Genomic DNA, 22,292 nt, shown 5'->3' on the forward strand with positions numbered 1-22,292 from the left:
AATCCATGATATCAAATTTAATTCAACTGAATTGCCGTGTCTTTAAGTTGTCCATTATAATTTTCCATAATTTCAATTTCAATTTAAATTTCAATTTCGATTTGGATTTATATTTTATTTTAATTTTTCCCCGCATTGTTTTGTTTCACATTTCGCGTGGATAACTTTCTTTAAACTTTTGGTGTCCGCGTGCGGAATATGGAATAAGCAATAACAACGAGGGGAGACATGTAGATGGCAATTCCAATTTCAATTCAAATTGAATGTGCTCTTTGGCACTTACATAACAATCCGCCCCCCTCCTCCCCCCTCCCGCTGGGCGAACGGCAAACTAAACATAAACACCGGCATAAAACGTTGTTTATAGGAACGTGCCGGGAATGCCCAATACTCGTGTATGTATGTCCCAAAAGCGAAACTCACTAACTCTGGCTACACGGCGCCAAAATGCGTGCGTCTTTATCACATACTTCTCTACTCGCTGATCTGGGTAAATGGTGAAGACAGTGGGCTTTTGTCGCTGTGTGTGGGATGGCAAAAATCCACCAAGATAAGGAAGCGGGGTTAAGGCCAAAACCCCAAAACGTAAAAGAGCGAAAAATCGGCTCAATTGGAATGCAGTTTTGATGGCCCAAAGAGATTTGGGCCCCGTTGGCAGAGGGCATCGATTATGAAAGCAGCAAAGAGCTGGTTAGTGCGTAATGGTCACTTAAGCGCGCTTACCTGCCACCGTTGCGTATACGTGATACGTGATCGTCATACATTTATTTGCGCATTTCATTACGCGGCGTGTAATTGAAAGCGCATTTCACACGATTGAAAGTTGTCTCCCCCCGTCTGTGTGTCTCTGTCTCTGTGTGTGTGAGCTGCGTGTGTTTGTGTGTGTGCCTGCTGACCCGCATTACCCCAATAAAGTGACCCAAACCGAGTTCCCAACTTAATGTGCCCCGGGGTAATGGCCATAACTTCTCCTTTCCCTTGGAGGCGACTGCATTCCTTGGGGCTCGCCCTATCTATCCATGTAGTCGTACTTTCCGGCCGGGCGTGTTTTCTCCATTAAAGTTGACTTTTCCGAATGAAATGCTTGTCGTTTTACGATTATCCCCCCCCATAAGCCATCAAAATAAACAGCGCAAATTATGCAAAAAAAAAGAAGAAGCGAAATAGAAGGCGACCCAAAAGCAGATGAACACAAATGGAGACAAACTGGTAAAAGTGGAAATGGATGTGGATGTGGATGTGGATGTGGCAGTGGCAGTGGAAGTGGATGTGGAGCTCGCAAGTCAAGTAAATCCAGCCAGCTGCTAAATAACGCCACTTAATCATTTTACTGGGTCAGGTCACGGGTGGACGACGAAACCGTAGTTGAAACCCAAACTGCAGGAGGAGCAGGAGGAGGAATGGATCCGGATCGGAGGCTGAGCCAGTGGCCCCGCGTTGAACTTTTGAACTCGCGCACTGACCCCATTCCCTTGCCAATGCCCATGCCCATGCCCATTCCCCCCGGGGCATCCATTGCTCCCCGCAGGCGCGTATTATTTTTCGGAGCCCAACCCTGCATTCCCACGGATTTTATTGAGGTTCCAAAAAGCACGCAGAAAAACGAAATAAATAACTGCCTAGCAGGTCAAAGGGTTACTCAACTTTAACGTATCAGTTAAATTAAATTATAATATTCTACCAAAAATAAAGAATTCCATCAGAAATCAATAATGTCCAATGTTGCATACATGTCCAAAAATGCAAAATTAAAACACTAAGGATTCATTAAAAGTGTCTGAATGTCCATTCTTGAACACCCTAATTGTTGATTTTGAAGCCACAGTTTTTTTGGTTGCATTTCTCCCAGTGTAGGCTTACCTATGGGCCCCGGGGATTGAGTTAAAATGGGATTTTAGGGTTTACACTGATGGACAACTCCCAAATAAAACGCTGTCAATGAGAGATTTGCTTTTGTGTGTTCAACTCACATAAAATTTGTTTTTATTAGTTTTTTGCTCACACCAAGGCAGCAGCACCACCGTGCCGCCGCACCACCGCACCACCGCACCATCAAGCAAACCATCGCACCACCAAATCCAACACAACAAACAGCCAGCGGAGCGGCACAGAAAAAATGAACTTAATGCTAGACACACGCACAGACACTTGCACAATTAGGGGTATGTATGTATGTATGTATGTATGTATATAGGGCTATATAAATCTAGAATCTAGGCAGGATCGGGATCTGGATCGGGTATCGGGATGAGATGCCGAGTCCGGATCCGGAGGAGGCCCAACAAATTGAATCTGTATCTGGATTCCTGCTCAATGCGGAAACATTTACTTCGTTACTGTGTGTGTGTATCTGTGTGTATATGTGTGTGTGTGTGGGAGCAATTCTTTGGGGCTCAGAAGAATTGCCCAGTCTTACAGCTATAACTTGTATGGTTTTATTCCGATTTTGTATATGTTAGGTATATTGTATATTGTAATTCGTAGTTCGTAGTTTGACTTTGATTCAACATTCAATAAACTTTTCATTTGATTTCGTAATATTCAATATGTCTTAGCATATGTCTAGTCTATATATATCGTAATGTATATATATATCCATATATGTATGTATGTAGCTTGGGAAAGTTTAAAAACACAGGCACATCCCTGCCCCCCTCCCCCACAAAGTAAGCAACATTTAAAAGACATATATATATATATATGTGTACGTGGGAGTGCTTCCCATATCCGATTCTTGGCACAGTTTTCCCATTTCCCACTTTCCCCGTTTTTCCCATTTTCTTCTCCCTAAACTCTCTGATCTGTAAACTGCAAACTGCGATCCCTGATCTGTGATCCTAATCCCGCCGATCGCAGAAATCAACAAACATTAGTCAACAACCAGTTGGGCGAAGTATTCCAATAACTCGGTCTATATATTTAGTTTATCTTATGCATTTAGGTGTAAATGTATCTTGTATCTGTATCTGTATCTTCGTAAGCCTGCAGTAACTTACAAGTATTCCATAGTTCCACTCGTCCCCAAAAACTCTAGTGCTCTCCACGCTGAGCAACTGCAACTTTGCTTACAAAAACCAAAAAAAAGTGAGTAACCATTCACTACACAAAAAAATTACAGCTTCTGCAGATACTTGTACTTAAACACGTAGCTCCCGTAGCTGCACAACTCCTGGCAAATCCGTAACCGTAAAGCTTTTCGTTTCCCTCACTCGCCGCTGCTGCCCCAAAAATCTCTCTGCCACATCGATGGCATCGGAGTGGCAGCTTAGAGCTCCGCAAAGATGTTCTCCCTGAAATCGAGCTCCGGATGCGCCGAGTGCGAGGAGGAGCCATGTCCGTAGTCGTAGTCCCGCGACGAGGACTTCATCGAACTGCGGCCGGACACACCGGATCCGGAACTGAAGCTGGCATTGCGCGGACTGCTGCGTCGCATCCGGCCCTCGATCACGGCCATCTTGTTCAGCGGTTGCGTGGGATCCAGCTCGCAAAAGGCGCCGGCAATCAGATCCGTGCCGTTCAGCGAATTGAAGCTGTCCCGCTTGGAGCCGCGTCCACCGGCCACGCCTCCAACGCCCCCGCCGCCATGCTGGCCATGATGATGACCGTGATGATGGTGACCCGAACTGGAGCCGGAACTCTTGCGGCTCAGCCGATTGCGACTGTACTGATACTGATACGCGGGAACTGCAGCAGTGCTGGCCACCGGCACAGCGCCACCCGCTGTGGGCGGCAGATTCTGGGTGCCGCCGGGCGTATAGCTGTCATAGAAATCCGGCGGCACCACCTCCTCCTCCACCTCCTCCAGGCGGTGTGGCAGCACCACCTCGTCGTGACCAACGGACAACACTCCACCGGCGGCGCTCGTCTCCAGCGTGGAGCACAGGCTGTACTCCGTGGAGAGCGACTGGGATTGCGAGAGACTGCTCAGCGGATCACTGCCGGGCATGACCAGTGCCAATCCCGCTCCTGCTCCTGCTCCAGCACCAGCTGCCTCGCCGCGCTTGCCCTTCGGCGAACGCTGCGCGTAGAGCTTCTCGATGTCCGGCAGCTGGCGACGCACCTTTTCCCGCTCCCGTTCCCGCTGCAGCATCTCCTGGATGTCCATGCTGCGCTCCCGCTCCAGCTGGTCCATGATCTCCAGGTCGCGCTCCAAAGTGCTCGACGAGAACGTGCTGCTGCACTCGCTGAACGACACATCCTTGTGGCGCAGCACGCCGCCGCCCGATCCCGGCCAGCGTTGCGGCGGCACCATCATGCTGCTGACCACGGAGCTCTCCTCGCCGTCGCCGTAGTTGCTCGTGCTGCTGTCGTCCGGGATTAGTACGCTGCTCAGGCCGTTTCCGTTTCCGGTGGCGCCGCCGGCCGTCACGCTTCCGCCGCCGTTGCAGAACGTCGAGGCGGTCACGTTGGACAGACAGTCGGCGGCGGTCAGCTTGCCGCTGCCATGCCGCTGGCCGGGATTGGTGCGACTTCGACTGCTGCTGCTGTTGTTGTTGTTGTTGTTGTTATTGTTGTTGCTGCTGCTGTTGCCGCCGCCCGGCTGCTTGCGGTGGGCGGAATGGGTGGCATGGGCGTGACCGACGCCATCCGAGATGATGTTGATCTTGACATCGTGCTTCTTGCCGCGCATATCCTTGCCCAGATTGTTCACCACACCGGCGTCTCCCGCCCCGCGACCGCTCGCCCTCTGTCGTTCCCGCTCCCGCTCCCTCTCCCTATCTCTATCTCTATCCCTATCCCTATCCCGCTCCCGCTCCCTGTCCCTTTCCCTGTCCTTGCCCTGGCGATAGGGTGCTCCTGAGTAGCGATCACCGCCAGCCGACGATCCGTGTCCTGGCAGACGCACCTCGCGCTCGTGTCGCAACTTCGACGAATGCTTGTGCGGCTCAGCGGCATGGTGAACACTGGTCGTGTTCGAGGCCTCGTCCTTCTCGATGGAATCCTCGCGAGAACTGCCGCCCACACCGGATCCTCCGCCAGCATCGCTGCGACGCTGGGACTTCGACTTGCGCTTCGAGGATAACCGGAAATAGCCCCTCAGACGCTCCTGTTCATCTCTGCGGGATGTATGAGAAAAGCAATGGAAGAAGAAAGGTCAAATGATGCAGGAAATGAGTCATCTCTTCAGGTGCTTGTATTATTTGTCAGGTGTTGATGACGACTCACTCACCTGGGCAATATTTGCGAGGCGTAGATGCACGGAAAGATGACGGTGGGCAGAAAGGCCACCCACACGAACATCAGGTAGGTGAAGTCAAAGTGCTTGGCATTCTCGTAGGTCTCCTCCAGCGAGAGCCTGGCGAAGCGCAGTATCATCAGTGGACACATGCACACCACCTGGGTGGCGGCCATGCTCCCAAAGTTGCGCTGCTTCCGCTTCTCGCGATGCACGTCCAGCTCGGCGCTGTACAAATCGTAGGAGCGGGCGGAGCTGGCGCCTCCTCCATTGCTCAATCCTGCCACGCCCCCGCCGCTCAGATGGCGCGGCTCCACCGAGGATGTGGAGGAGTTTCTAGCGGGGAAGATTATAAAAGTGGCAAATGAATTACGATCAATTATGGATGCATGTAAAGTCATTCGAAGATATTGCCAAGTCCTTTAGCTCACCCATTAAAGTAATGAGAGGAGGAGCCAGCTTCCGCCCCTTTAAGTGCGCCATAATAGTGAAGGGGTGAGCGGAAAAAGTGGCTCAAGAAATTGGAACTCGTTAGGCAAGAGTCGCCAGGAGGACGATTGCGATGGCGATGGCGATGGCGATGGCTCATTAGCGCTGGCCAAGGGATTGGAGTCGGCCACACGGGCTGAGTGATTGCGAATCGGGTTACTCGGACAGGCACAGGCGCACTGATTGGTAAATCACCGAATTAATCAGCCCAATTAGCAGACGGAGATAGGCTGGCCTAATATTACAAATTAATCACGGCGAGTGCTCTCACCTTTGGCGCATCCGCAGATCGGCGCGGTGTTCGTACATCATCACGGCGAAGGGTCCGTCGGGCGGACGCAGCTCCTGGGAGGTGCGGATGTACAGGTAGGACAGCAGGATGGCCGGACCGCAGTACCTGTAAATGGAAACAAAAGTTTCAGTGGGGGTCACTCCACCACCACAAGGCACTCTTCACATTGGTGCACTCACATTAGCAGGAAGAGTCCGCGCGTGTACTCCTGCATGTCGTCCATCAGGTTGACCACGCACAAGCCGATCCCCGACAGCTGCGGCATGTAGTCCTGCAATATGCATATGTAGTTGTTATCGAGGCAATAGATATTTCCCAAACATTTGCAGTGCTACTAAGTGTCCCTGATTCCTTCAGTTGCTACAGTTTGCTGTCCCACTTATTGTATCATCGAAGTACGGCAATCAGAAGCATAATAACGCCAATTCACTCCACTCCAAGTACTTACAAAATAATTGATTTGACTTGCCGCCTTTGAAGTAGCCGCTTAGCAAACCATCGTTTTACATTTCGAAATCGGGGCCAACCAGAGCACTCGACTCAGGTCATTGACTGACTGACATTTTGGTATCGTTTGGTAGTAGCGAAGCAGGTGGACAAACTATTTACATTGATTTTATAATTACAGAGTCGTTGTCAAGTGATGAAGGCATGAAGGAGTGAAGGCATGAAGCAGTGAAGGCATGAAGGAGTGAAGGCCTGAAGGAGTGAAGGACTAAAGGCATGGAGGGCAGGAAGTTCGTAGGCAGCGGCTTCTCTTTGATGTCTGGTGGTCTACTATACGAGCAGAGTAGATTGCCATGCGGAAAGCGGTAATTGAATCAACTTGTCTGCCAATTTACCGCCCCAGTGTATCTGGAGTGCGGCATCTGTAACACGGTTCACTCACTACGGCGCCACAGAGCGACCTCGACCATGACCCTGACCCGCGACCAGGTGGGTCCACCATCTCCACCATCCTGGAGAGAATTCTGGCATTCTTGCCATGGAAGGCCAGAGATTACATCGTAATTGTAATTACATACGAATTCGCGCGTAGCGAGAAACTTTTTCGGATGGCAAAGGAAATTAAACAAAGGGCGGAAATGAATTTATGGCCGCATCCAAGTTATTTTCTCATTAAACTGCTCCGCAGGATGTCAGGTGCGTATGGAGGCACTGCCATATCCCCACCTCAGTGGGCTTAAATCCAGAGCTTCAGCAAAGGAGAGTCCTCGTTTTGGGGCGGCTCCTTCATCAATCAGCTGCCTGGTCAAGTGGCCAGGTGCGATGAACCAAAGGATGGCTGCTTCCACGGAAGGATGGTGCCGCATTATTATGTGGCGCATAATTATTCCGCCAGAAACTCCAAAGTTTTCTTATTTTCAGTCGCCATACCATGTGATATGTATGTATGTAGGTGGTTGGTAGTTGGTGGTTGGTGGCACACATATGGAGGCACTCGAGGAGCAGGGCAATCGCAAATGATTTTGTATGAATAACTATTAAAAAGTTTGCGATTCCCTCGACGGCAGGCCCACAAATTCCACCTTCCTCCCCTCGAAGGCGGCTAAAACTTGGCTCCAACTTTTAAATCAAATCTCAAACTACCGAATGGCGGCGAGAAGGAGAGAGGGGAAGTGGGGGAAGGAGCCTTGGAGTGGTGGAAAAGTTTTCCATTCGCCGAGTGCCCGAAATTGTAATGAAACCTTTTCAACCAAATCGCATTGCGCCGCACCGCACCGCACCGCACCGCTCCACGCCCGCGTCCTTTTGGCCCACAGTCATTTGGGTAATGAACTGTTAGCGCTGTACAATCTGGCCAACAAATCTGTTTTGAATACTTTGGCCGCTGCGCACAGTCAAATGCAAATAAACGACAACAGTCGCCAAGGGGCGGGGAAATCAAAATCTAAGGATGAGGTTGCGACACTCGCAAAAATACTAAACACTGAAATACAGCTGAAGAATTGTGAACTAAACTGAATCAGCATTTAGATCACTTTAGGCTTAAAACTCAACTGTATTGCAACCTAAGGCAAATCCGATTTATGGTAATCTATCTAACACACAATTTTAATATTTTTCCTAATCTTTTCTGCAGATTTATTGCTATATTAATTACCATATGCTAATTTGGCCAACTGGAAAAGAAGAAATCGTGTCAATATTTTTCCGTTATGCTAATTGGCAAGGGAGAACTTTTTAACGACTTTCCAGTTGGGGCGACGATAAACCCATGTTGTATTTCTCCCTGTGCACCGACGTGGCCAACCGCTGTTAGCTGGAGAAAGGGGATGAGATGGGAAGGGGGGGGCAGAGGGGGGAGTCGACGGATGCTGCACGCAATTTAACGAGTCCTGGGGGCGTCTTGCCAAGGATTCCCGGCATGGGTGTGTGGCCTTGATGGCATCGCTTCCAGGATGCCAAATACCGAATGCTGGAGATGTGGATGTGGACTCCTGGTGGTGCTGGATGGCGCCTTTTTTATGCTCATCATCTCCTGCCCGCTTTATGGGGACGTCAAAGGAAGTCAAAGGATCTGCGCCGCGCCAGGATCCGCAGTTATGATTACCTCTGGCTCTCGGAATCATCGAGTTGGCTAATGCAATTGATTTGATTCGTGCTGGGCACAAATCAATTTAAGCGCTGGCCGTAAACACTTTATGGCTGGATGATGTCGATGTGGTACTCCATCCCATCCCAACCCAACCCAGTTCGATGCCATGCCCAGTTCCAAGTTCCAGTTTCAGAAACATCCAACAAGTGGCCAGCACATTAAAATGGCTGGCATTATTGGGGCTTTTTCGCCCCCGCATAAAGATATTTACAATTTGGCGCGCGTTTGCCAAATAATTTATCGACTCTAGACGATGGCAATGGGTATGGGAATGGGTGTGGGATTGGGTGTGGGTATTTGGATTCCCGGTAACCAGGAGCAGGGCCGCCACAGGCAAGCACATTAATAACAATTTATTTCCGTGCTGCCAGCAGGCAGAGGCCACATTCCGCCGCCTCCTTGCCCTTGCCCCCCAAAAACAAATTGCAACCAACGAGGAAGGAGGAGGAAAGTATGCAGAAGTATCATCATTTCCACTGTCGCAATTTTGACTTTGACGAATTGCCGCTCCAGAAGCGCACAGTGTACACAAGTCTTAGTCTTGGTTTTGGCTTTGGCCTTTTGCTTATTGGATGATGGTTGGCAAGAGCTGGAAATGAAAAGCATTTAATAATCATTTACAGGCGAGGCGGGCGAAAAAGTTGCGCCGAAATTGAGATGGATATTGATCTGGGTGTATTGGGGGAAAAACAACAACAAACGCAGATGGAACTATTCTCCGCCAGCTTTTGTAGCCTTGGAGCTCAACATCTTCCCTCTTCCTTTCCATTTCAATTTCACCTGTTGGGCAGGCTTTTCTCCACTTTTCTTCGCTTTTCTTCGCTTTTCCCAGCTCCCAACTGAAGCATTTTTCTTTGAAATTTGATGTCCTTGGCTTTCAGTTACCCACGAAGCACAAAGTACGAGAAGTGGAAACAATGTGAAAAAGTCGAGGAATCTCTTATTTGTCAGTCTCAAATGTTGGCAATATTTAAATATATTTATCAAAGCGATAATTGAATCGAAACATTGACACACGTATGTGCGTCTTAATTAAAGGAAAATAATTGGGCAGGAAAAGCGAGTGGAAATTGAGTTTTCAGAGGCGCCACTCGAAGATGAAGAAGACGCAGAGACGGAGGAGAGAGAGGTTATTGGTAACCGGAGTTTCAAATTATACGCAAATTGCTTCTAATGGATGGAGATGGAGATGGAGAAGCGGAAAAGTCGAAGCAGCAGGAGCGGAAGAAGCAATGCATAATTAAAAACAGAATTTCGTAATTTAAATAATAAGAAAACAATGAGCAGACAAAATGCTTTCGGGATGGAGGCAGCCTGACGGGATTATAATGTAAACAGCGGAGCGGAACCCAAAGGTTAGGCCATCGAAATAAAGCCGGGTGCACGAGGTCCTTTTCGGTCTGAATTGGATGAACTGGGTGAGCTGGGTGAGCAGGATACACAGAACACAGAAAGGCAAATGGGCGACTCCGAAAAAGACACTGCCCCGAACTTAATGGCCGTAAAATGCTGGCCAAGCGACCAGACGAGGTCACAGCAAAGCACACACACCACACACACACTACACACACTGGCTGACCAGAGGCCCCGGCCGGGATCACGGCCCGGATGCGGACACGGCCACGGACACGGCCACGGACACGGACACGAATACGGACAAGGATCTGGACAAGGACCGAAGCATGTGTTGCGCTCTGCGGGCTTCCGATAATAACACAATTATGTACTTACGTAATTAAAGTCGTAAAGTGCACAAAAACACACAGGAACAAGCGCCTACACACACACACACACACATACACGCATAGAGGACAGGACTAAAAGGACATGGAGCGCAGAAATTTCCATATGCACAGTGATAATAGTTAATGATACTCATCCTCATGCTAAATCATACAAATTCGTGTTTGAAATTTGTATTTGAAAATTGTATTTGAAATTTGCATTTGAAAGACACATTAGCAAAGCCAACATTAGTAACCACATCCTTCTTATGATAGTTATCTTATCCAAGTTATTTCCAACTGAGAACGTGGCCTCAACATTTTGTTTCAGTGCTGTAGGCAGAGGTACAGTCTTTGGTTCTGATTTCCCCCAACCGCCGCAGTTTCGCCGTTTTAAGTGACAGAGGAAAATGCAAACGAAGTGGAAAGCGCGAAAAAAGTCATTACGGCGGTGGAAAGACGTTGGGAAAATCGCTGTACGATCGGGAAATCCGCACAGATGGGCCGAAAAAGATTGTGTCGGAAAAAGGAAAGGAGGGAAAATCAGTTGGAAATGTTGTCGAGACTGGCGCCCACTTCTTTCCATTTTTATGCGTGCTTATACGCACTTACTTTTCCATTCTAAAAGTTTTCCCAGCTTGCCAGTTTTTCCCCCCCTCCCCCGACTGCTCCCAGCTTGCACTTGATGTTGTTAATATTTTATGCCTATGCGCATAACAACAATGGCTGACTGGCAACAGAATGTACATACATAAATATCCACTTTGTGTAAATATATACGCGCATTGTATGTAATTTGGTTGCGAATACAATTGCCAAAAAAAACATATACTTTTACACATATACTCTTAACCTGGCCACTTGAAACTTTTGTTGCCTTTGTTGAATTCTAATTTCGATTCGCTGCCACTGATGAGTTTGTTTGCCTCTAATGCTCCATATTTAGAACTCCAGTTGGACCGTAGACCGTATACCGTAGACCGTAGAAGCGTTTGTCCCCTTTTTTGGGGCAAGTGATTTAGGGCCGTAAGCTGCTTACCGCACAATAACACAGTGGCATCAACAAGGACACCCCCGGTCCATTGAACACGGCACGAAAAGCGCTCTCCAGGAGCGGAGGCTATCCAAAGAATGCGGAATACGGACTATGGACTACGGACAATGGGATACGGACTACGGGTTACATGTAGCAACAACCCGAACGATTGTTGCGACCGCACAACAATTTGAAGATCCAAAGCGGAGCTTTAAAGTGCGCACTTGCCAACGGAGCTGGCGAAAGTTGGCACTACCATCCAACCACCCACAACAGGCACCACCCAGGCACTCAGCCAGCCACCCAACCACCCAACCACCCAACCACCCATCCATTGAGGCAACCATCCACCCACACACATGCAGAGAGCGCATAAATATTATAACGAAATTTGAGCTGCCATTTCTCGGCCCGAGGCAGGCAGAAATTTGACATGCCCCAGTGGTTGGGTGGTTGGGTGGTTGGGTGGCTCAAAGAGTTCCAGTTTCCCTCGGAGAAAGTATTTGTGCCCAAACATGAAGTGCTTTTGGTTGTTTAAGAAGTGATTGAGCTGCCCTCGCTGGACTCCATTTCGATGACTGCTGTCTGCTGTCTGCTGTGCTTCGCTGTCTTTTCGCTGAATTTGTTGATATTGTTATTTTACAATATGTAAAACGTTTACCAGGAATTCGCCGGAGCGTAGGAACCATCGACCTGGTCGAGCTCCCGGTGGGGAAAAGGGCGGGAGAGACGGGAAAGGAGGAGGATGAGGGGCGGGGCAAGCTGAAAGGCTGCTTTCACCACACCTTACTGCATTGGGGTATTTGTCAAAGTCGTTTGCCATTTGCTAACCCCTTCAATAAACCCATCCCCTTATTCCAACCCCCTAGAAGTGCCGAAACTCCAAGCAGCGCCACACCACCCTGATTCTTGCCACCTGCCCCACATTATCGGTGGCACGATGGCATTAGTTGCCACGCCAGCTGTTGCTGCTTGCCGGCAAAATCGGGCAGAGTGGGTGGGTGATAAAAATTGATTGCCTAAAGGGGGCGATTGCAAGGCGCATTAAAAAAAAAAAAGAAGAAAAGGAGGACAGAGTCCTGGCTCCTAATCCTGGCTGCCCATTGCCACGCAATTTGCAGCGGGCAGCGGAGAAGTCGCCGATGGGCAACATCATTGCTGGCCATTAAAATTGCGTTAAACGAAACACACAACTGAAAATGCGAATCAACTTGCAGTGCAAGTCTCACGATTCGCCAATAAGACTTTTATGTCCCAACATGTAAGGTGAAGTGGTCAGTGGGTGGTGCTGAATGTGGGTGGAGAAAGTGAGTGGTGTGGGTGGTGTGGGTGGTGCACCAACCGCCTGCTGTGTTTACTGTGTGTTTGGCTTCGCTTTCAGTGTGAATTGCTGTGGAAATGAATTTACGTCTGCCTGCTTAATAATTGAAAATGCCAATCAACAGAGCAGAAGGGGAATGAATGGTGGAGTTCCTCGGAAACACACAGCAACCATTAGGACCCTTCTCAAGGACCAACATGAATATCTCAAGACCCAACGAATTTAAATAGAACAAGCGAAAACTGGGTTTTAATTAAAACAATGTATATGATTGGAAAGTTAAGTTAACAAGAGTAATGTGCCATATGTAATAAGTCAAATTAGATAGCCATTTTTGAACTTCATTTCTGCTTAAAACAACTGCTTCACAATCTAATACATTTTCTTGTATCTCGAATCTAGTTAACTAGAAAAGTCACAAAACTAGCAAAGCTGTCAATTCTTGCTAAAAATTCTTGATTGTAAACAACATTTTGAGACTAACTAACAAATTCAAGAAATTGTCTCTGCTTCTAACGAAATAGCACAATGTATATACTTAGAAATGAATGAATGAATGGCTTTCCACGCAGCAGTTCCTTCTAAATTCAATTCTATGAGCTTGCCCAGAATGGCAAGGCATCCAGGAGTCCATGAAGCATGTGCCCCCTTGATAATCTGCAAGCTGCAACTTGTCATATTTGTGGTCGATGTTGAGTCCTTGAAGCTCGCCACAGGACCTGTGCAAAACGATGGTTTGACGGATGCCACCTGCATCAGTGTCAAAGTATTGCAACTTCAATAATGCGAATAAACCGTGAAATGATCCACTGTCAGATGCATCAGCAGAAGATGCAGCCATCCTTATTCGCATTCACATTCGACCCCTGGACACATAAACTAATTTGCCCCGACAATGGGGCAATTTGCATTCCTCCTTGTGACCTGGCAAAGGGCAATTTAATAAGCCCCATAAGGAGAAGGGATAACAATGGGCGGAGGACGATGGAGATCCCGATCCCTTTAGACTGCTAACAAACTTACAGTAATAATGCGCAATAATGACGAAGATGAGAACGAACAGGGCGCCGGCCGAGAAGGCCCACTCCCATAGACCAGGAGCAGGACCAGGACCAGGATCTGGACCAGGACGAGGCAGGCCAAAGGGGCCATTTGATTTCCGCTCTAAGCGGATGTCTCATTTGAGCACCACCAACACAGCCGCATTTTCTCGCAGTGTGGGCGAGTGTGCATGTGTAATTTTTACAAATTGCTACAACGAGCCCCAAGCCAAGGCAAATGGGGCCAGTTGATTGTATTTAAAGTTTCTTTTCTTTCTGCGCCAGATAAAATGGCAAAATGGAGCGGGGTTTTTTTTCGGGGGAGGGGGGAAGACCGAAGTTGAGTTAACAACTTCTGGATGCCCTTGCTCTCGCAGGACGTGATATGTCAGCTAGGAGCCTTCAAAAATAAAACAAAATGTAGCTCAAATACAAAATAAGTCTTTGTCCATAGTTCAAGGCAGATAACACAATGTGTAAAGAATACCAAACCAGGTGAAAACCAAGTCGTAAATAAGTTAATAACAAACAGGTAAGGTAAAAACATAAAGGTAGCAGCTATACAACGTGATATGTCAGCAAGGAAAACTAAGTCATACATAAGTTAGTTAGATATAGCGTATTATGCAGATGATACAAACATCATTTGAACATATTTCTATCTAAAATCCAGCAAAAAGCTTAATAATTTATTAGAAATGCTAATTGTTAAGATTTATGCATAGAAAACCATCAAATGCTGAAACTGAGAACTATGAGTGCCATGCGTGTAAGGAATGTCTTTGGTCTCAACAATCCCATAATCTTTACTTTTCGTTCACAGAATCTATTGAGGTTGTGTCATCCCAATCGCTCCTAGCTGCTCCAGCTTCAGCTCCTAGCTCCTCCTACTGCTCCTAGCCCAATTCCGCCCTTTGTAGACTTGATAATGTTTACTTTAGCCGTTTCTTTTGCGCAGTGACTTGAATTTGTCTGCCCTTTCCTCGCTTTTGGACCCTTTGGCGTAATTTCGTTTTCGTTTTGCAGGCGCATATCCGGCCAAGTTCTGTTGGTAACACGGAACATCCAAACATGGGAACATCGAAACATGGGGGGACCAGGAGGAGGTGGAGCCAGCGCAGAGCTGGAGGGGATTAGGAGACGCCGCGTGCCAAAGTCAACGCCGGCAACCGGATATCCGCAACGAGGCAGCAACGGGATGGGAATCGGTATCGGGAATGGGTGTGGGTAGGGGAATGGAATCAGTAGAGGCATGGAGATTGGTGGATGAGGAGCAACAACTGAACAGTAAACATAAATAAACTGTAGCCGCAGAGCGGAGCAAATAGGAGCGTAAGGACGAGCCAGGACGAAACAAAGACGTGTTCTTTGCATACACAACGATTTAAGCTAGTCGATGGAGGACTCAACTGAGCCCAACTTCTGGCCACTCAACTTTCGCCCTCGAAAAGCAAACTTAAAGTGTAGCAACACCAAAGTGCAGCGACAACCATATCATAAACGTTGTCCCCAGAGATCCGGGAAAGTGTAATCCAAGTGGCCACTTAACTTTCCCCAACGTTTCCTATACAAATTGAACACTGTTTACAGTGCTTTAAAGTCTCGTATTTACTTTGTATAGTGGCGGATATAAAACAGTAGCTAAAATTGCTTTTTTCGATGAAACGATGTATTGTAAAATCGGTTTATGTATTACAAATTAATCCCTACATCAATAATGCATGCAGCCATTTCGGTTTCTATATGTTTTTTTTATTGCTGAAAATCCTTCAAAATTAATCCCTTTCAGCTGACAAAAAGTGCAGCATAATCTTTGCATTTGTAAAATGTTTAAAATAGCATTTTATTCATTGGAAGATATATGTACTACATATTACATTTAAGCTGATTAATCAAATTGTTGCCGGCTCATTGGGTTAGAAAACGCGATGTCAGGAGGCATACATCAACTTTGAATTGCGGAGATTATCAAATGTAAACTAGACTCGCAAAATCTATTCCTGAAGGACATCGGGCGACAGGACCTGCAGCTTGATGGAGGTAAAGGTAAAAGTAAAGGGATCCCAGCATTTGTGTATTTCTGATTTGCTTGGGGACAACATAAAAAATCAATTTGCCGCCGCACAAAGGGAAGCCGCTGCCAGGTGGAACTTGCCACCAGACGACGCACGACGAGGAGGGGCATGCATAGAAATATGGAAAATTTCAAATTGCTTGGTGTGGTGAAAAGTTTCTGACACTTTTCCAGGCCAAACACAAAAACAAACAGAAAACTTTTCGCCGGCCAGTTATGAAATCGCTTATTACCCGCCACCTGAAAATCGGAAAAACGGGAAATCACAAAATCGGAAAATCGGAAAATCGGAAAATCAGAAAATCACAGACGAAACTGGCCAGAAAACTGCGTCCAATACCGAAAACTGAACTCATCTGAACCTGGACCGGCGGAGCAATTCATTTTAGTGTTTGACTTTTGGCTGCTGCCATTGCTTTTGGGAATGGGTTTGAATTTTTGTGCGGAGTCGAAAACTATGGGAAACTTTTTCTTATTAAACGCTGGAACAACGATCTCTGGAGTGGAGGCAGGAGTGGAGTCAGAAGGCAGGAGTGGAGCAGCAGTTTGCCAAATTGTGAATTGGCAATCAGAGTCCACATGGAATTGTTTATATACACCTTTATTTGGGCCAGACAAGGACCTGCTGTGTGTGTGTGTGTGTGTGTCCTCCTAATAGAATGCTAAAATATTCATAAATTGCTGCCGCAAGGAGCAGGAGGAGGAGGAACATGGGCGGTGGCCAGGGCCAAAGGGAAAAGGGGGCGTGTCAGCGGAGACAGACAAACGGGCGGCAGACCCCCTTCGAGATAATAAGCCCCACTTTGCCAAGTGGGAGCTTGGAGCTGCAAACAGGCTGAGTTGCCTTTGGAGAGGAGCCATCAAATTATACGCAAATATTGAATTAATGAAATTATTGACAGGCGACTGGGCCTGCAGGATATGCTGGTATAGTACATGCTTATACCCGTAGTATACATGATTCTCCAGAGGATTGCCACTTGTTGCCGCAATCGCGTTGACAGGTTTTGTGGTCACTGAATTGCCAAATAAATTACACAAATTGCCACCAAAGGTTCAATCAACTCGGCAATGTGTGCAATGTGTTCCTGGAGGTCAAAGGTGGCGGTGGTGGCAGTGGTAACGATGGTAAACATTTGGAGAAACGATCGGCCTAATAACAATAAATAAGCACTGTAATATAGAAGTAATTCATGGTAATCCCTGACACTCTAGCTTTTATGGGTCGTAAGAAAGTAATGTTTAATCTCTAAGTAGATATATGTAAGTTATGTAAATACAAGTTCATTAAACACCAGAAACCTATAGATAATGTATAAGTAATACAACAAACTGACACGACATCACCCAAGTTAGTTTAGTAAATTTTAGATGTTAGCACACCTGGCTTAAAGTTGTTAAATAAACGTAAATTGCCAGCTTAATTCAATTGCAGTCTAAAATGTGTGTGAACCCCAAGAATAAAACTATCTGGGAACAGGAATGTGATGCCTGATTTCAGATGTTGGCATTCCTTGGCTCACTTTTGCAAAATTCAGCTCACAAAATATGCAGACTGAAGAAGGGTCTGGTGGTACCATAGCATATATATAAGCAGTGATGATTTGAAACAGTGCCAGCACAGAGGAGCTGGTGGCTCCCATGGACCCATAAACCTCACAACCACCCACACACACACACATACACATACACACAAAGGACAAGGTGGGGAGGAAGTGTATCAGAAAGTTCCAACACTTTATGGGCCATAAATATTTATGTCTCTTGTTGCTGTTGTGGCTGAACTTGGGCGGCACTGGAAGGCGTTGTAGCCAAATTTGTTGCCAACAAAATGCAGGCACGAAGTCCGTTGACAGGCGATGTTAACGGACTCAAAATTGGTATCCACTCGCAATTGGTATCCACTTCTCGGCCAGAAGAGCCACTGGCAAACTGCCCAGCTTTCAGACACAACCAGCTAGCCAGCCAGGCAGACAGTGAACCAGGTGAGTTCTCGATTCCTGGGAATCTGTCGGGTCATGTTGCTCACGGAATGATGGAGGCATGTGGTGGTAGTGGAGGATTCCAGGCCGCTTTTCCGGTCTAGTGCGCTCCGCTTTGATCAGCCCTGGCAACCAGGTGCCGTGCACACTGATTTTTTTTTTAATAATGTAACAAGTGCTCGTGGGAGGAGCTCGTACTCGTACTCACCCCCAGCTCCACGTAGATGGTGTAGATGGGGTAGGGCAGGGCAATCACCATTCCGGTTAGCCAGGTGGCGCAGCAGCAGACGAATCCCGGCAGGCGCCCCTTCAGCGGATCGTTCAGCCAGCGCATCCGGTCCCAGGCGATCAGGATGTGGGAGATCATGGCCACGTGCAGCGGTATGTCCTGCAAAAATGGGTAAAAAGTTACAACACAGACATCAGACATCATTGCGTATCGTAGCCACGACAATACATGTTTCCATTAATACTTAAAATCACATTTCACTCAATTATGAAATACATTCACATTTATTCAAGTGCTTCAAAAAAAAAAAAATACATATTAGTATTAGATAAGTGGGACTTGTTAACAATGCTTCACATTTCTATTGTACTCAAAGTCATAGATGCTGAAGGCATTGAATCGACGCAAAGCCGATCGTTTTAGTCGGAATCGTCGTCCTCGGACTCCGTTTCTTGTGTCCAATCGGAACCATCATCATAGAATTCCTCTTCCTCGCCCATTTCCTCGTCCAGCTCCTCGACTTCGTCCACCTCCTCCTCGATTTCCTCCACCTCCTCCTCGTCTTCCTCCATCTCCTCCTCGAATTCCTCCACCTCCTCCTCGTCTTCCTCCATCTCCTCCTCGAATTCCTCCACCTCCTCCTCGAATTCCTCCATCTCCTCCTCGACTTCCTCCACCTCCTCCTCGAATTCCTCCATCTCCTCCTCGACTTCCTCCACCTCTTCCTCGACTTCCTCCTCCTCGACTTCCTCCACCTCTTCCTCGACTTGCTCCACCTCATCCTCGACTTGCTCCACCTGTTCATCGACTTGCTCCACCTCTTCCTCGACTTGCTTCACCTCAATCACCTCCTCGGTCATCGGCTCGCTGTCCAGCACGGGATGTGTCGCATTACAGGCTACCACATCAATATATTCCTTATCCTCTGACGAGGTCGTCAGCAATTGGGAGTCATCCGTGCCTGGCTGCTTCTCTGGCATCTGCTGCGTCTCCAGTCCCAGATAGTCGAAGATACTGCTATATGCCTCGGGATCATCATCCGAGTCCATATCACCATAGAGCATGGCTTCCACTTCTTGCTGGCTGGCAATGTATTCCGGAGGCGGAATAGTGGCGTGCAGCTGCTCCAGTAAGTCGATGTTTTCATCGTAGGTGGAGATTTCCGGATCCGGATTCTTGGAAGTATTTTCACAGTACGCTGCCTCCTGATTATTCTGTCCGGCAGTACTGGCACAGGACATGATCTGCTCAGGAAGTTCCGGCTCCACATTAATGTCGAAGTGTTCTTCGGTTTTGAATTCTTCCTGATTTCTCTGTCCGGCACTGCTAGCATCCATGTGCCAGGCCATGGACTCTGGAGGCTGCTGCTGAGCTTTTGACTGCTCGTTTGAATTTTCGTCGAAGGTGATGGCTTCCGCATCCGTGTCTTGGGACATGAGTTCCTGATATTTCAGTCCATCCGTGAATTCTGAAGAAGGCACTGGAGTTTCCGGCTGCCCATTCTCAGTGCCCAGGACGTAGCACCCGTCTGCTATCGGGACTTCCACATGAGCCGGCACATCGGTGCCCGTCAGCTGACTGCAAATCGTACCGATTTCCACGGCCGAAGAATGGAATATGCCCGAAGGAGACTCCCTCAGTTCGACCTCGCTCGCAACCATATCGTTAAAGCTATCCATGTCCCAAACGTTTCTATCCGGACTTTGTTTCACCATGGCATACTGATGATCTGAGTTCAACGGGTGGCTCTTGTTTGCATGTTTGGCTGTCTCCTTGTCATCCATGGTGGGCCCGTCGGAGTTGGACTTGGTATCACTGGGTGGACCACTTTTCTCACCCGAAAGATCAAGAGGAACGGATTGTTCTTGGGTATATTTAATACCCATCGGCGGCTGACAAGTCGAGGGCATCGACAGCGGATGGGATACCTCTTTTTTTAGATTCCCTTGGGGGTTGACCTTGGGGTTTTCCGGGAGCACAACCTTCTTGATGTAGCCCATGGTGTGATTCCAATTGGAACGCCACTTCTCAAGATATGCGTTGTGTTCCTGCCTGGCATGTGGAGCACCTGCAGCCTCAGGCTCTTGACTCTGAGTGAAATTCTTTGGGCTCTGCGCCTGGACGTCCTGTGGACACTGAGACTTGTGAACACCATTATGCGACTGATTCCACGGATGTTTCAGCAGGGAACGGCTGCTGCCGTTCTCCTTGAACTCAGCGCTGCTGCCACGGGTCACACTGTACTTGTAGAGTCTGTTGCTATGCGGCTGATTCTGCGGATACTTCGAAAGCTCACTCGGTTTTAGAATTGTCTCATTCTGCAGTGTGGCATGTGGCGCCATTTTGGGAATCTCCCTAAGCTGTCGCAGTGGAAGGTTTTTTGCAAGGGTTTTCAAATGGTTTGTTGGTTGTTTCTTTTTCTGGGAACGGATGTGCTTTGGCACTTGGAGCTCCAAATTCTTCGACTGCAAAATATCAACGCAAAATAAGTGGAATCCATGGGTCTCAGCTGCACTGCTTACCATTTTTGCGATCGCTTTAAGTTTATTCTTTAGGTTAGCAAAATTCTAGGAACTTATATTCTTTAAGTAACTTATGGAAAGTCCTCGCAGCATACGCACAAGTCTGACAGGAAGTTGCAGAAAGAAAACGTGAAAATCCCAAAGTAATAGTGGCCAGGGTTCCAACGAGGAGGGGACACACTTGCGACTAATGCTACCACTTTAAACTGGTTTTGTTAGCCCTGTATTACTCTATTAAATATTTTAAACTTGCAAAAACGTGCTGCCAGCATGTGCTGTGATTGACAGCGTTGCCAGACTGCCCGACGCGTAGGTAGTCCTGCCAACTCGAAGCATAAGTTTATCGGAATTTAACATATAGCAGTGGTAGATTTGCAGTTATTGTAAAATCACTGCTTACTTTTTATAAACATGATCTTCACCCAATCTAAAATAGCATACATTAATTAAGGCTTGAGTCCCTGAACTGTTTCTATGCTAAGAAAAAACTTAATGCGCACCCACTTGTATTTAATTAAGTTAGTGACTATATTTTTTATTCGCTTTAATATTGAAAAGTCAACGATTGAGTACTGTTACTGGAATACCCTATTTGTGCTGGCTCTAAATAAAGCTGCAACGCAGTCTGGCAACGCCAAGTGAATCAGAAATGTAAGCAAATTCAAAACTTGGTGTTAACATAATATGATTCATATGTAAGTTTTATTTGTCTTTAATCATTACTTAAGACAAGCGAGTACAATAAATGTATAGTAGAGGTCTTTAAGGAGCAGATTTAACGCTACTTGGCGGATATGCAGCCCGTTATGCTCAAAGCCAGCCACCCATCAATCATTCCATTTGGCGGATCAGATGGAGGACCAGAAACAGGACCAGGAACTGGAGTTCACCCACATATGTACGTACGCACACGTGACTGTGCAGTGATAGATGTGTGTTTGTGTTTGTGTGTGCGCCTGCTATTTGTCGCCCTTTGTGATAGCAATCGAATCGAATCATATCCCCGTTCCGTCTATCGCCTTCCCACATCGAATCCGAATCCCACACCCAATCCCAATCCGAATCCCACACCCATTCCCATGGCCATGCCGTTTTGCCCCGTAATAGAATCTCCTGCTGCAGCGTCAAGGTTGTAAATGTAATCATTTGTCTGCTCCACGGCGGACGACGGGCCTAATCGAATTGCCAGGCGACTTGGCCCACCCCCGTTCCCCCCCAGCAAAGTAAGCATCCTTATAGCCATCTTTTGGCCAGGACTACTCACGCAGGACTACTTTGCGCTTCTGGTCGCATTTGTTTTCGCCACACAAAAGCGGCACACAAAGTGACAGACGGAGGCGAATCAAATCGAATGAGAAAGTATACGATTCTATTTGCTTGTGATTTCTGACTCCAGCGCCAGGCCCATCCTTCTCCTCCCAACCGCCTCCTGGGCATGTGTCAATCACACGGTGGCTTTCATAATGAGGTGGAGCAGCCCCAGTCCCAGTCTTAGCCAGCGGAAGATGCGGCCTGGCATGGGGATGTTGTGCGAAAGGACACCATCCAGGCATTGCTCAATCGACTGCGACCGGATGCCATCCTCTCGGCAGCTCCCACACAGCCAAATGGTATAAATATAGCACTGAGCTGTAGTTAACACTGATTGCAATGGACCGAATCCCATACCACTGAATCCAGGCTGGGGCTGAAACCAATGGCTTAGTGGGCAGTGCCAAAAAACGTGTCCAGCTGACCAACGAGGCCATATTTAAGTCGCTAAATGAAGTGGTTTATGAAAAGTAAGCCCTTTCAAAACCCATATACTA

At 47.5% G+C, this 22,292-nt stretch overlaps 2 protein-coding genes across 2 annotated transcripts in view; both read right to left on the reverse strand.

Annotated features, from left to right (window-relative positions):
- Nucleotides 1–1,988: 1,988 nt before the first annotated feature.
- LOC120456596 overlaps nt 1,989–22,292 on the reverse strand; it is a 40,758-nt gene continuing 20,454 nt past the window's right edge. The window contains exons 3-7 of the mRNA XM_039643505.2: nt 17,942–18,121; nt 6,137–6,228; nt 5,937–6,062; nt 5,171–5,512; nt 1,989–5,057 (exon numbers count right to left, since the gene is read on the reverse strand). Coding sequence (XP_039499439.1) covers nt 3,266–5,057; nt 5,171–5,512; nt 5,937–6,062; nt 6,137–6,228; nt 17,942–18,121 — 2,532 coding nt within the window. The 3' untranslated portion in view covers nt 1,989–3,265. The remainder of the gene's footprint in view (nt 5,058–5,170; nt 5,513–5,936; nt 6,063–6,136; nt 6,229–17,941; nt 18,122–22,292) is intronic.
- On the reverse strand, nt 18,264–20,659 carry LOC120456597 (probable inactive protein kinase DDB_G0270444). Its single transcript, XM_039643507.2, has 2 exons — nt 20,485–20,659; nt 18,264–20,427 (listed from the first exon to the last, which is right to left on the reverse strand). Exons 1-2 carry the CDS (start codon nt 20,485–20,487, stop codon nt 18,382–18,384), a joined length of 2,049 nt encoding a protein of 682 aa, XP_039499441.1. The 5' UTR covers nt 20,488–20,659; the 3' UTR covers nt 18,264–18,381.

Source organism: Drosophila santomea, chromosome X (assembly GCF_016746245.2).
Source record: "Drosophila santomea strain STO CAGO 1482 chromosome X, Prin_Dsan_1.1, whole genome shotgun sequence".
In the NCBI taxonomy this organism is placed as follows: domain Eukaryota; kingdom Metazoa; phylum Arthropoda; class Insecta; order Diptera; family Drosophilidae; genus Drosophila; species Drosophila santomea.